The sequence below is a fragment of the Perissodus microlepis genome, chromosome 13 (genome assembly GCF_051167445.1).
Source record: "Perissodus microlepis isolate ML-2025 ecotype Zambia chromosome 13, ASM5116744v1, whole genome shotgun sequence".
Taxonomy (NCBI): Eukaryota; Metazoa; Chordata; class Actinopteri; order Cichliformes; family Cichlidae; genus Perissodus; species Perissodus microlepis.
In genome coordinates this window covers 24,908,942-24,924,308 of record NC_140473.1, presented here as the reverse complement: position 1 = coordinate 24,924,308, position 15,367 = coordinate 24,908,942, and the positions used below count along the sequence as shown (strand labels likewise).

Here is a 15,367-nt window from a genome sequence, read left to right as displayed (position 1 = left end):
ATTTTTATTAAGCTTTGGGCATGAAAAAAACTTTTTTGAACCTTTTAAACATCTACCTTTCAAAGAGTTTTTTTTACATGTCCACTTGCCTCAGAATTTGAAATTGTTATTAAATTTGTAAGATGTCCTTGAGTGTTTTCAAAGGTGCCTATAAAAATCTGTATTAGTGATGAATGTTTGCATTTTTTTTTTCAAAATAAGACGTCTTTTATGAATGATATGTACAGATACACCCTTAGTTAGGGAAAAATGATGTGAAAATCATCAGTGGAACCGCTGTGTAATAATATTCAGATCATACACAGATCAGATGTAACGTTACTGCAGTTACATGTGTTAGCACATGCTGGACCCAACAATGGGAGGCAGAGGCAAGTTAAATAAACAAGAGCTAAGCCTTTAATGCAAAAGCCTTTAATCCAAAAAGAACTAATGTTACACTAAGTCCAGTAGGCAAAACAAATAGAAACTCCCACTCAAAAACAAGCGAGAAGGAACTCAGGGAAGAAGAGGTGGGGAAACAGATGAGCAGATTGAACAGAGTTGGAATCAAATAGAGGTAATACTCACGATGGCAGACTAACTGCAAAGAGGAAAAGAAATACTGAAACATGAAGGCAAAGGGAGGGGGAAATGGAGAAACGAGATAGACAGGAAGGCACAACAAAACAAACAGGAAGAAAAGACCGTAACAACATCCAACTAAAAATCTCAAACCAATCACTTAAAGAAAATCCTGAAACTATGTGGCCTGTAAAGCCTGACACTTTCTCTTATTCTGCCATACAAACAGCTATGCTGAATCAGAAAAAGTCAGCCCAGTCTTCACACAGTTCGACCCAGTTTTATTTTTTATTTTCTGATATTTTATGTGTTTGCTTTGAATGTTTGCACAGTAAAAAATAATAATTATAGACAGTGATAAAGCACACATTTCCATAAATGATCTAAGCCTTTGTACTGTAGGATATGAGATAAGGGCAACTCCTACGGACAGATAACCTGATACAGGTGAAAAAACATGATAAACACCAGGAAGAATATATTTCCCACAGTTGCAAACCTGAGGATGCTAACTTAGATCCATGAAACATAGTTTGTTCATTCGTTTGTTTACAGTGACAGTAACAAAGTGGAGGTTAAAAAAAGACAATTTAGGGATAAATTTCCTCCAGTAGGAGGCGATATTCTTCAACGAAGATCGTCTATTTGAAGAGGCATCCCTTTCCCCATCTGTGACGCTGACCTTGAGTTACTCCCTTCACTGTGGATGGAGCAGAGTGTGACATCTTAGTACTTTTAGCATCCCAGGTGACTCCTACGGAGACCGCGAGAGGATGGAGAAGGGCTGCACCGTTGACAGACAGGCGAAGTGAACGAGAGGTGATAAATAAAGAGCTGGGATTGCTCGTTAAACGGCCTGTCACTGTCTGGCTGATTCTGACGGACAGCTAGCATCAGACAGCGGCTACATGAGCTAGCCGCTGGCCATGTCAGCTAATCAGCTTCTGTGTCGGTAACAGGACAGCGGAATGCCGTTTGGGAACTACCTTATTTTAACCCCATTATTTATTGGTGAGTAAGCTCTCTTTGCATCAGTGCTACCTAATTAGCGAGTTTCGTGAACAGTTTGCGTTTACATGACTCTACATTCAGCTGTTCACGTCATGCCACGATGACACCTGTCTGTCTGTCCAGGATGAAGAGGCTGGAGAAAATGGCAGGACGGCGGTGCTTGTTTTCGCCCACAAAAGGCGTGCGTTAACTTGTTTAATACAGAAACACGCACAGAGTTCACATGATCACATTTGTTAAATAGAATGAACCAGAATAGACTCCAGTTCATTTGTTTTTTGCGTTAAGAGCTTATCTGTGACCCTGTAGGTCTAAGACTTCGGGTTTGTGCTGTTCATCTAAGTAGCACAAAGCTGCGGATATTGTTTCCCGTATCGGCTTACTGTCCGGGGCAGCGCTGGCCTCTCTTGCGTCTTAGGATCAGAACCAGGTGGAGAGTCATGCAGGTGGTTTTATTGATCAAATGAAAGAAGAAGGTGATATTTGAAATGAGGAAATCAGATTGCTCATTGTGTACATTATGTGCAAGTTCCTCATTATTTAACTCTGCAGAATGCCAGCAGTCCCATGTACACAAGTGTGGAAATCAATGATCACAGGGTTGTGCCAAATTTATTTCAGTTGGTTTTTTGTTCCACCTGCCTGCTATTTTGATCTCAGGTGAGCCAGGCTAATAAAATAAAAACAAACAAACAAACATTTGTTTGTTTTTTTTAAAGGTAAAAAAATATTAATATTTAAAGGGGACGTGGCCTGCTTATTTCCAGCACATTTTTATTATTGGAATATTTAATCAGTGAGAGACACTACAGTATTACAAAGAAAAGCCCAACAATTGGAAAACCCCCTATGAGCAAGTACTTGGTGACTGTGGGAATGAAAAAGTCCCTCTTAACAGGAAAAAACCTCTGGTAGAACCAGGCACAGGGAGGAACAGCGATCTGCCGTGACCAGCAAAGAGAGCAGAGACGGGAGAAAAGAGAGTATGGTAGAAGGAGCCAGAGTTTAATAACTACTAGTGATTGAATGCAGTAAAGAGTGAAAAGAAATGATTAAGGAAGAAATGCTCAGTGCATCATGGAAAGCACCCCCCCGCCCCCCCAACAAGGGTTCAGGGTCATTTGATCCAGACGAAAATATAAGCTTTGTCCAAAAAGAACCTTTAAGTATAAATTATTAAGCAAATAACTTTAACACTGAAATTATTCCCAGAAGCTGTTGTTTTTTTATCCTTCTTTTCTGACTGTATGCACTTTCTTCTACCAGGTGCATGAGTCCTTTGGGTCCTGCAAGGAGAACCCATGGAACCCAACATCATACCCTTGCACTCCTCTTCCTTGCCTCTGATGGATGATGATGGTGATGGGGAGGTGGCATCAGAGGAGGATGAGTTTAAGGACTTTTCTGTCGGGATGTCCTGCTCCTCTCTTAATTTTGCTGATGCAACTGAGTTACCTTCTAGTTTCAGACCTCCTTCTCCAACCTCAGAACCAGCCACCCATCAACCCAGTTGCAGCTCTAATTGCGCAGGTGAACAATCCCAGCCTACATCCAAAGTGAAGCTGGAGTCTGGTAAGGCTCAGATGGGTGTAGGACAGGAGGATTATAATGCTGAACCGTCTTTGCACCTCACAAATGGATTTGCTGAAAGTGAACATAACTCTGGGGCCCATACTTCTTCTGTAGCAGGTAGTCGGTCTCCTGTGGAGGAAACAGGGTTTGCTGATTTCACTGTGTTTACAAAGCAGACGGGACACCCCTGGTGTTGTGGCTTCTCTCCAATGGCTAACGCAGAGCAGGAGGATGCGAGAGTAAGAGGGACAAACAGCACCTTTAGTGAACAAATACATGAATCAGGAGAGGATTTTATTATGGAATCTGAGCCCAGATATCACTGTGCACACAAAGAAAAACAAAACATCTGCACTGAGATCAGGGACAGGGAGAAAAGAGATGCAGCACTTGTGCAACCATCTCAGGTCCATCATCAGCCTCAGGAAGCTGCAGGAAATTGGAGTTTTCCTTCTGAAGAGAAGGAGCTAGATAAGCCTTGGGATAGTCAGAGGGAAAGGAGGAATAGCTTTAATTCTCCTCAAACCTCTGAGGTACAGGACGATGGAGATGCAGAAGAAATCTTTCAAACATGTAGTATGCATGAGCCTATGTCAGAGGACTTGGCATCCTTCAGTGATGATTTGTCGTTTGAGGTTGCTTCTGCAGATTTGGAACCAAATGTTTCTTCCCTTGCTTCTCAAGATGATCAAACTGATTGGGACCAGTTTGATGAAGTTGATGAAGACCTGGGAAACTGCAGACATTCTGACTCTTTTGGAAACAGCAATGTGACAAACCTGAATCAGACTGAGTCAGACAGGGACGTTCATCACTGCGAATATCCGACTCAGGAAAATTCTGCTACCTCCAAACAGTCACAGTCTGGAACAAATTTGCAAGACAGATTTGCTGACTTTACTGACAGCAGTTTTGAGCATCACAGACCTCAAGAAGATCTTCAAACGGCTGATGCAGGGGTGCAGATTCTGGGAAATCTCCCACTGAGTGACAGCTTTGCAGATTTCTGCTCAGCGCCCACGCAGGAGGATGAAGAGGGGTTGTGGGCGGAATTCAATGACCAGAGTGCAGAGGATGGAAGAAGTTGGAAACAGTTCAGAGCACCAGTCAGAAGCCTGCAGACTGATGTAGACGATGAGGAAAAGAATAAGCAGGACAGAGTGGAAGGAACAAGAAAGAACAGCTCTCAGGTAGAAGTTAATTTTATTTAAAAACCTAAACTTCTGCTTACATTATCGGTTGTCTGTTTTTATTATTAAATGTTACCAATTTTTAAAAAGAATGTAAGCTATTTAAAGGCATATTAATGTTAAGATAAATACATATTTCTGAACTTCTAGTTTAAAAATGAACCCTCTTATATTCCTATCTGACCAGGATTCACTGCCCTGTCGTGTCCAGGAAATCCTTCAGGCCAGTTTCCCAAAGGTAGTGGTTCCAGCTGTGGAAGATGAGAAGGAGCTGATTGGCCTCAGTGCTTTGCTTCAAGCTGAGCATCTCTCTGAGAGTGGGGAGGAGGTACCAGTCCCCAGCAGTGCTCAGCGGTGAGGAGAACCTCCTGAACTATGGCTTAACCAATCTGGAAAGCCATCAGCTAGTCTGTCAACTTCCCCTCAGGCTTAGGATTGATTAATTTTCTGTGATTTCCTGTTGTAGATAGAGTATCTATATGTGAGCTTCTGTTTTTTTATGTGCACATAAACCACTACATTGGACACTGATGTGTCACTCCATACCCTGCCACCCACTCCAAAGGTGATGTTGTCCACCTAAGTGGACTATTTGAAAAATAGTTTAAAAATCCATCCATCCATTCGCTTCCGCTTATCCTTTTCAGGGTCGCGGGGGGCGCTGGAGCCTATCCCAGCTGTCATAGGGCGAGAGGCGGGGTACACCCTGGACAGGTCGCCAGTCTGTCGCAGGGCCAACACACAGAGACAGACAACCATTCGCACTCAGATTCATTCGCACATTCACACCTAGTGACAATTTGGATTATCCAATTAACCTATCCCCACAAGCTGCATGTCTTTGGACGGTGGGAGGAAGCCGGAGTACCTGGAGGGAACCCACGCAAACACGGGGAGAACATGCAAACTCCACACAGAAAGACCCCGGCCTGATGTTGGAATTGAACTCAGGACCTTCTTGCTGTGCGGCAACAGTGCTAACCACCGTGCCACCGTGCTGTTTAAAAATCAAGTTCAAAAATCTTTTTCATGCCTAAAGATGAATAAAAATACTTAAGAAAAAAATCCTGATTGAGGTTGTCATAATTCATGCATGAATGGGTTAATAGAAATCTGGTCTGAAGATGTACCCTATAGGATTAGTTTGCACTAATCATAGTGCATATATTTGCAATTCGTAGTGGTATCCTTAACATTTTAGAATTTCATTCCTTGATATAGCAGATAAAGTAATAACTTCTCAAAATCTTGGCTGCTTTTAAATTTTCTTCTGACCTTCCAGGATTCAGCAGGAGATATTGAGGCCACATCAGGATGTCCACAATGCAGTTGGGCTCCAGTTTCAGTGGGGGGGCTCCCATACTAACAGGACTCTGCTCAGTTGCCTTGGCGTGGACACAAGAAACATTGTGAGTTAGGCATCAGTAGCATTTTCCATTACATGGCTTAAACTGCTGCTAAAATGGACAAAAAATTATGTTGGTATCTTCCAATGCTATAGTGTTCCTAACACTTGCTCATTCCCAATTCCAAGGTGTTCACTGGGAGGAATAAGCAGTCTGTGACTGTGCCTGCTTTTGCATCCAGTCTGGTGAGTCTTGCTGCAGTAAATGTGAATAAACTTCACTGGTGTGTGTGGTAGGAGATCAGACAAACTGTCTTGTCTGATTGTCTCTGAATCGAGGACAGATTCAGTAGTACTAAAGCATACTGGGCTTTGTCGCTTCCCTGTGGGACCGGTTGCTCTTTATGTATCTTTATTCAGTGTTTCCCAGCTTGAATATCAGTTTCTGTCACTTTCAGGGAATGCTTGAGCCAACCAAAGATGCTGTGCCAGCTGCCTGCTCTTCAGGAAGCATAGCTGTTACAGCACAAGCACCTCCAGGGCCCCGGGATATACCGGGCCCCTCAACACATTCAGCGCAGGTAAACTTGTGTGTTTGATTTGACTCATTAAAAAAATCACAAAGCATAACTCATGAATGGAATAACTTAAAATGCCACTAAAGAAGGCCAATTTTGTGTCGTGGCAGGAGGAGCTCCCTTCCAGCCAGCTGGACTGGAGCGGTCGTGGCCTTAGCAGCTCTCAGGACGGTACGTCCCCTCGCCGAGCCCCACATTTCTGGGGTCGGAAGTAGACTACCAGTCATGGCTTCTATTATCAAACCAAACCTTTTGTTAAGATTTAACTCTGGGCTTCTCACTATCTTCACAGCATGTGCTTTTTCTCTTTGAATTTACTGTTTCCCCCCTTAAGGCACTTTGCAGTAATACGGGATCACAACATGTCATCAAAATATAATATTTTCCTTTAATAATAATTTCCTCTCAAGAATAACAATCATCCAGTATTTTGAAATCATGACCAAAAACAGGGGAAACACTGTGCTGATCTCCCTTTTTGCTCTTTTTCTTCACTGTTGTCCTGTTGAGAAAAAAATTATCTCAGTCTAATTTATTTATGGACAATTTCTAAGGAACTCACACCTGATGTGTAAGAAGCCTATTGAAGACATGATGTGCATACTAACCTGTTTCATTTCTGTTTTGTGGTTGACTCACTGAGCATGAAAATAACGTGCACTCTGAATAATTAACAGATTTGTTCTTCTAAAGGATCTTTTTTTTTTTTTTTTTTTTTTTTTGTCTTTTAATTTTTGGTTATTGTGGGGGTCAAACTCCCAGGTCCTTTGTACTAATATCGTCAACCTGTTGCCAGAATTACTGTAAGTCAGCCATTAGACATTTTTAGTAAAGACAAATTAAAAAAGAATAATCTATACCAGTATACTTTTTTTTTTTTTTTTTTTTTTTTTTTTTGCTCAGGAATGTTTTATCAAGTCAATGAGAATCATAACTTATTGTACTGTTCAGTTTTATGTTTTTACAGTTTTCAAATGAACGTTTGTATTCATCCTAAATTCCAAAAATCGTGAGTTATAAATTAAAAATTATTAAATATTATCTTTGATCAGAAAGTATGATTTAAAAAAAAAATAGATTAAAATATGGCCAATCTCCCCTTCAGTGTAATCTCCCTGTGCACATCTGGATCACTTCAAGCATGACTGCCTAATTTCATAATGAACATCAAACTTTTGGAAAGCAAAGATCAAGGAGATGATCTTGAAGGGGACTTCAGCCAAGTATTGCTGGGGTACAGTTTTTGGGTTTTTTTTTTTTTTTGTCGTTGTATTTTTTGGTTTGTTTGTTTTTAGTTCGTTTTTTGTTAATTTGCCTTTTCTCAATTGAATTGCAGAACTTTTTGATGAGACCACAAACAAAGAACAAAAAACAAAAAAAGGGCAGCTAGGAAAATCCCATCTGGTTCTTTCATAACTTAATGTGACATGGATTCAAACCAACACACTAAAAAAGATATAGCTCTGTCATTGCTGTAAAACAGCTGTGAACAGTCATACACAAACTTTGCCACACAAATCATTTTGCTGCTGCATATGTTTAAGAGGGTAAAGGTAAAATAAAGTGTGCTAAATAATTATAACAAAGAGTTTGTTTTCCATGTATGACATGCAGCGTGGCTGAAAGCATAGCTTACTAACTTAAACATCTGAATTGTGACTACTAACTAAAATATAAAATCCATTTCTAATTTGTAGCATGAAACATAGCATCTTTTTTGATGGTGTTTATTGATATACACGTGTATATAACTAAGGATGGCACTGAGCAGCTACTACACCCATTTCCTGGACTTGAGCAGTAATGTTCTTGCTCAAATCTGGATTATTTCAGTCTGCAGGTCCTCAGGCAACTGTACGAAAAGAGATTTTACGTCTCCCGATCATCTGAGTTCAGTTTTTTGTTTGTTTTCATTTATTTGTAATTTTTAATTTAATTTTATTTTTAGATCGGCAACACATAGAAGACAAAACATAGGGCAGAACAAAGATTAAAGTTGTAATAATGAAGCTTGCACAGCAGAGGGCAGTGTGCAGGGTGTAAGTGGTGCTGAGTGCAGAAAGAAAGTCAAAACATTACTAGTTTACAAGAACAAATCTATTAATACAAGAAGATGCAGGATGCAATCTTATTATTGTACATCATTTTATGTAACTGTGTGTGGTGTGTTCTGTAATTTATTGTTTCTTTCTTTCTGTTAGATATGAAGTCAATTTTGGGGTTAATTTAATTTGTGGGATTACTGTCCTAATAGAAGGCAGGCTTTCATAATTAAAATTGCAAAGGAGGAGTCACAGTTAAAGCTTGCAGGTGTGATTTTTTTTTTTTTTTTTTTTTTTTTTATGTTGTCAGTTAATACTTAATTCTTTGTTTTTCTTTTAGTTTTTTTGCACTTGATTCTAGATATGATCGTTCTGTGTGGCAGTGTTTGATTCCAATTTGCTTTATTTTGAGAAAACGGGTTTTGAGTGCTTTTCAGTGTTTCATTATCAATCAAACATGTTTCTGCACTGTTCCTGTAAACACACACACTCTTTTTTTTTTTTTTTTTTTAAATAATGAGTTGTGCCTTTTGCTAAGCATTTTCTAATGAGTGCTTTTTTTCTCCCAAATAGTGAAATAATGTTTGGACCTACAGTGACAAAAACCTTTTTTTCCTCTTAATTTATTCAGATTTACTGCTCAAATTGAGAATTAATGCACTGCTATCAGAGTAGAGGGAAATAGTTGTAAATACTGAAATAAATCGGTTGATCCTTTCTGCTTGGTTTGTCTTCTCTTCTCTTCAAGTTTTCACTCTTTTATCACTTTGTGATAAAACCACTTTTCTCAGTGGTTGACTAGAGTTACAATACTCAAAGCTTAACCATTTCCATGGCTTTTCTGTTTATTTATTGATTTTTTTTTTATTTTTTTTTTTGCAAGACAAAAAAAAAGTCCAAAATGCAGAGCCTTTTTTTTTTTTTTTTTTTTTTAACCCCCATCTAATTTACATTTTGTCATTTTTCTGTTCCAAACTGTCAGATAGTCAAACAAGATTTTACATAAAAACATTCAGTTAGCACTAAATGATTGTGTTGAGCCTTTTGAGGAATGATTCTGTAATTCTGTAATGTGATTCAGAGACGCGATTACTTTATAAGTAATAAGAAATCGCGTCTCTGAATTTAATAGCCAATTGTGCCACCTTTAGAACATGTACACCCAAATGCTTTGTGCTTTGGTGCAGCCACATTTAGGGGGCTGGTTTTGAGGCCTAATGGTTCTTTTCAGATCTTCCCACGGCATCTCAGTGGGGTTCAAGTCCAACCTCAAACTAGCTCACACTAAAATGGAATTTTATTCAATTTATGAGCCATTTAGAAGTGAACTTCTTGGATGTGTTTTGTTTATTGTTATGTTTAGATCATTGTCTCACCAGGGTTGCCCCCAGACATGCTAGCGTAATCATCGATCTGGTTTCAAGCCCAGATAAATGGGAGGGGTGCGTTAGGAGAATCCAAGCAGATCCACCTGCTGTGGTGACCCTTCAGGAGCAGCCGCAACTACTTTTTGTTCTACAAGATTTTTGGTCAATATCAAGTTTCTCTCTGCCAACTGGCTCCAACAGCATTCACAACACTAACACTTCCACGCTTGACTCTTCGTAAAACATCCAGTTTGTTGAATTCTGAGTCTGGTTTATACCAGGTGTGACACTTTTTCTCTTACTAAAAGTTCATCCTAGTCATTCTTTAAAACATTGACCCAAAATGTCTGAGTCCATTAGAGTATGTTTTACCAGAGTCTGTATAAGCCTTAGTTTTCTTCAAAAAATGCAATAACGTCTACACTCTTCCATGGGTCTCATTTTTGCCCACTGTGCACAGTTTCTTACATATTTCTCTTTAGATGTGTTTCTGCTGACCTCTATTTTTTTTTTTTTATGACTTCCCGGATGAGCCGTCCTGGAAAGTCTTTATTTATTGATAATGTCTCGTTGTGGATCTGGAGGCCATGTGTCTGCAAGGGTTTACATGAACTGGCCTCAAAAATAGCTTTGTAACCCATCCCAGACTGATGTATTTATCACTTTCTTCTTAAGTTCTTCAGAATTTCTTTGGATTTAGGATTATTATGTTGCTGGAAGGTCATTTAACTGACTCTGCGCTTCTGAAAATCTCTAAGTTATTTTTAGTTAGGACTGGTAGTAATCAGGTGTGGTTGTCAAGTCAGGCTGTGTGTGTGTGTGTTTACACAAGGTTAGTTGGTATTAATTGACCTTTAAGACTACTTCAGTTGCACACAAAAATGGAAAAAAAATCAGAACTTGGGGCCAAACATTTTTTTTTTTTTTTTTAACTACAAATGACAAGATTTTATTTCATGACCTTATAAGGACAAATCCACCAGAGTCTGCAGGAGGAGGCAATCCTCATCAATTAGTACAAAAGACTACTAATTTGATTCGATTATTCTATTTCATCTTGAAGCTAGAACCTGTTAGCATTACCATTCACTAGTATTACACACAATAATCACATATAAAACTTAAAAGGGAAACGGACTAAAATAAACCCAACTTTAGCGGTGTGTTTCTGCTGACCTCTACTGTTTAACCTTCTTCATTGCAGTGAAGCGGCAGCCTCCTGGTTGTGACTGGTTTTGTCAGTACAGTTTTACTTTAACATTAACAGGCATTACAAATGACAACATGACTGAACAATAATGCCTCAATTTGAGTCTAAATTCAAATTTTCACTGCTGGTTATATTTATTCTTCATCTGGTAACATGGCTCTAACATATAACTTAGTGTGCCCAAAAAAACCACTGCTCTTTATTTACACAAAAAATATAATAAACATCATGGACACATTAAGTATAAAGTATAAAGCTAGAGGATTTCTTGTGGCACATGATTTGATGTGACTTACGGTAACTAAGCCCTTGCTACATTCCTGTTGTGACAAGTCACAGTATGTCTTCTGTGAAAAAGGTTTCACTACAGTACACAACACCACTGGGTGTTCTCAGAAGTTAAACACACTTAAAGACTTCCACCACAGCAGGCTCCAAAACACTGATTTAAACTTTGCTATAAGAGTCCTCTTTAAAACTAACATACTAATATACATATACTTGCCTTCCAAGTGTACACTCCAAGTCATGGAGAGTACATGTAGATAACATCTAACAAACAAAACTGCTGACACCACATGCCATTGAGGTTCTTTTATTTACCTTAATGATTGTACCCATTTCCTTTGACTGTCCTGATAAAAAGACAAAGCTTCAGACCTCTTCTTCTTTCTCCCTTATGCTAGCACAGACTGTTCTGCTCTCAGTCTGGATTACTTTGGTCCTGAGGATGAGAGCAGGTCCAGCAGTAGCACCCAAAGCCAGAGTCCCCCTCCAGGTAAATAACTACACCTTTCAATTGTGATACTTGGAGCAATACAGAAATGAGCCTAGATCAGGGGTGGACAAATACTTTTCTCAAGAGGCCACATTAGAAACTGGGACTGTTGTGGAAGGCCAGACCATTAAGCTGAACTCAATTCTGCTCAATATTAATCTTATCTATTTAATTCAGTGTTATTTATATAATGCCAAATCACAACAACAGTCTCCTCATGGCACTAAATGTTATAAGGTAAAGATCCTACAATAATACAGAGAAACCCCAACAATTAGACACCCTATCAGCAAGCACTTTACTGACAGTGGGAAGGAAAAACTTAATTTTAACAGGAAGAAACCTTCAGCAGAACCAGACACAAAGAGGGGCAGCCATCTGCCACGACTGGTTGGAAGTGGGCTCATCTCTTTATAAGCTTTTTAATGCATCCACCCACAACAATCCCAGTTTCATTTGGGAACTTGGGGAAATTAATTGCCCACCCCTGCCTTCAATGCTGCTTGTGTTGTATGTCTTGTTATAACGAAGCACTTTTGTGTAAAGGAATTGATCCAGAGCTGTATGAGTTGACCATCAGCAAGCTGGAAATCAACACTAACAGCAGCCACCTAGAGGATACTTTGAATCGCCTGATGTCCTCCGCAGAGAAGACAAGCATTTCAGTGAGGTCAGTGAATCTGATATATGATCTGTTTTTGTTTTAAATTGAAATAATTCAAAGCCAGTTTAACTGTTACTGTTTGGTTGTGTGTGCTCTCTGACAGAAAATTCCTGCCGAGTGAAGAGCTGAGTGAAGAGGCTTCCAGGGTGATCGCTGTGCTTCCTAACTTGTCTTTCATGCAGGCCAAGGTCCTCATGTTCCCAAGCGTACTCCTACCCAAAGCATGCACTTCTCCAAAATGACAACACATTATTTATATTTACAACAAATTGGATTGTGAAAATTTGAGATATTTTTGTTAAACACACATAGATGGAAGAGTTCAGAACATTTGATAACACAACTGGTCATTTTAAACACATTGTGTATATGATTGCTTGTGTGCAGAGTTCTCTTTCCACTGTTTATTCCAGCTGTCTGCAAAACTCTTTTATACACTGCAGGTGAAACACTTCAGTGTATAAAAGAGGACAAAGGACATACCTGTGCATCCTCGATTGTAGCTTCTTGTAGCAAGACCTGCAGATGCATTTTAGGAACTGAGACAGGAGGAAGAACAGGGGACATGAGAAGGCACAAATTAGAGAAATGAGAAAACCCTTTAATCTTTCACTTGGCCTTGGCCTGCTTTCCCACGTATGTAGCTGATTCAACATGAGCTGTTTGAAGAGGTATAGAATAGGTATACGACTACATGTGAGGTCACATGAAATCATAGTATACACAGTGACTGAAAAGCCCCCTTGTGGGATTTGAATACTCCATAGGTATAAAGACTTATTGGGAAACGAGAGGTTGATTTTCCTGCTTTAGTAAAAAATACTCCACCTGCTGGCTATCCTCTGCGTTTAGGGTGAAAGTTGTGAGTAAAAAAAATATCCTCACATATAAGGATATTCAAATTTCAAAGCATACCAAACTGCAAACTGCACTGCAGAAGATCAGCAGCAACAGTACAGTGTGTAGAAGTATTATTCTCCTCAATGTGCAGTGTTGTGATTTAGTTTGGTTTAACGTCCCTTTCACCCAGATTTATTTAGTCTGTTACAGGAAACACGTCAGTCGAAATGGATATTTTTATATGTATGTTGTTATTTTTACCTAAAAACAACACACATGGTTATTTTAATGTAAGGCTATAACAGACAAATCATATAAAAGACAGAAAGAATGTGATTATGTAATGTGGCCTTTTTAAAGAAATATACATTTCAAACAATTTTTTTGTTTGTTTAATTTCAGCTTTAGCAAGATCACTTTTGTTTTCACTTTTTCATTTTTCTTCCTCTATTACAAAGTTTTGCTTCATGCCAGTTACAGTATTCTGTTATGGTCTGTTTTAGTATTAGGATGCCATACATGTGTTTCCATATTCAAGTCACGAAAGTATTTGAGATTTCTTTGATGATAATTTTTTTTTTTCTGTTTCCTGCTCCTGGCTGATTTTTTGTTTTTATGTTTTATGATGTCCACAAACTAATAGGCTACATGTTCCTGACTATTTTAGAAAATATTTAGCATTATTGTTGTTCATTTGTTTGTTTCCAATGGTTTTATGTTACTGAGGTGCTTTGGAGTATAAAAACATTGTCCTGAAATACTGCCCTGACAAACTTGTTGTCCACTTGCGCACATTCCTGTGAAACAAAGCTGCTTCCTGTAGTCATTTTACAATAAAACGAAGGGTTTATGTACAGTCATGACAGTCAAAGTAAGAACACCTTCTTTGAATCTGAAATGGGCCTGCCTGATCTCACAAGCAGCCTTCTGTCAAACAGGAAGTCACTAATCCCAGTGTAGGTGGGAGCAGGCGCATTCAGCCTGGAGAGACGTAGAGCTGGGATGATGGTGTTGAAAGCATAACTTTAGTGCAAGGATCCAGGAGGGGGTCAATGATGGGTTTGAAATGCGACAACACAACATCCTCAAACATTTTCATTACTAATGAGGTCAAAGCAACAGGACTGTAGTCATCAAGGCGAATTTTAATTGTTTTTGGGAAACAGAAAAATGGTGGAGGCCTTAAAGCAGGCTGGCACATTTCTCCAGTGAGGTATTGAAGATATCAGCTGAAGTACACAGTACTTCGGAAGTCTGCACAAGCTGTTTTGCAAAGGTTCTGTCTAATGAAGAGTCTATTTACATCTCTTTCAGAAGCAGTTTATGAAAATTTAAGTACACCCCATAAATCAATAGTTTATGGAGCCTCCTTTAGCATCAATAACTTAAAGTAATAGTTTTCTGTATGACTTGTCTCTTGCAGAGGAATTTTACCCTACTCTCTGTTACAGTGTTGCTTCAGCCCATTGAGGTTCAGGTTATATTAAGGTCCTGTCCTGTTGTATGAACCAGTTTTGACCAAGCTTTATCTATGAGACAGATGGCCTTACATTTGATTCTTGAATAATTTGGTATGCAGAGGAGTTCATGGTCGAGTCAGTAACTGCAAGAAGCCCAGAGCCCGTGGCTGCAAAGCAAATCCAAATCTTAACACCTACACACACTGCTTCTGTTTTTGGGTTAGTTTTTGCTAAATGACACATTGTAATATGTGTTATTTAGCAAAATGTGTCATATGTGTCATTTAGTTGATTGTCAGAGGTTTAATTTTCTTAATTTTAAGGCCTGCTAAGGATCAGATTATTTTTATTATGTCCTGATTTGTAAAACCTGTGACTTGAAAGATGGTGTACTTCCTTTTTGCCATGATTATAATGTGAAAAGAGGGATTGAAAGTGTTATCAGAAACTAATCAAATAAGCTAAAAGGAATTTGTTCTCTCCTTTTTCCTATACTAAATAAAAATATGTCTGGAAGTGTGAGAGGGTAATTCTAAATTAATACGTTTGTATACGATACATGGATTGTGTGCAGCCATTTATAAATATAGTTGTGGTCAGAAGTGGAACGCTCATCATGGGCCTGAATTTCTTGGTAATTTTGAACTGTTCATTTCCCAGGATGGAACGATTGTACAGCATACATCTTTCTTTGTTCAAAAACACTAATCTGAATTTATTTTGGATTTTCTCTAATCCACACAAGA

At 38.9% G+C, this 15,367-nt stretch overlaps 1 protein-coding gene across 3 annotated transcripts; it reads left to right on the top strand.

Moving 5' to 3' along the window:
* Nucleotides 1-1,234: 1,234 nt before the first annotated feature.
* On the top strand, nucleotides 1,235-15,143 carry LOC146375218 (uncharacterized). Of its 3 annotated transcripts, none has more exons than XM_084949016.1 (10): nucleotides 1,235-1,575; nucleotides 2,842-4,337; nucleotides 4,525-4,691; nucleotides 5,620-5,746; nucleotides 5,872-5,928; nucleotides 6,141-6,263; nucleotides 6,371-6,431; nucleotides 11,571-11,657; nucleotides 12,204-12,327; nucleotides 12,425-15,143. In XM_084949016.1, exons 2-10 carry the CDS (start codon nucleotides 2,877-2,879, stop codon nucleotides 12,561-12,563), a joined length of 2,346 nt encoding a protein of 781 aa, XP_084805142.1. In that variant the 5' UTR covers nucleotides 1,235-1,575; nucleotides 2,842-2,876; the 3' UTR covers nucleotides 12,564-15,143. The 3 variants fall into 3 exon arrangements, with proteins under 3 accessions (XP_084805142.1, XP_084805144.1, XP_084805143.1); XM_084949017.1 differs by lacking the exon at nucleotides 1,235-1,575 and adding an exon at nucleotides 1,597-1,756; XM_084949018.1 differs by lacking the exons at nucleotides 5,872-5,928; nucleotides 6,141-6,263; nucleotides 6,371-6,431; ... (1 more) ...; nucleotides 12,204-12,327; nucleotides 12,425-15,143 and having other exon boundaries at nucleotides 4,985-5,713.
* The last annotated feature ends 224 nt before the right edge of the window (nucleotides 15,144-15,367 follow it).

Coding starts and splice junctions, on each gene's coding strand:
- LOC146375218 (XM_084949016.1), top strand. CDS start 2,877: ATGGAACCCAACATCATACCCTTGCACTCCTCTTCCTTGCCTCTGATG. Junction 4,338..4,524: donor CAAGAAAGAACAGCTCTCAG/GTAGAAGTTAAT, acceptor CTATCTGACCAG/GATTCACTGCCCTGTCGTGT. Junction 5,929..6,140: donor CTGCTTTTGCATCCAGTCTG/GTGAGTCTTGCT, acceptor TGTCACTTTCAG/GGAATGCTTGAGCCAACCAA.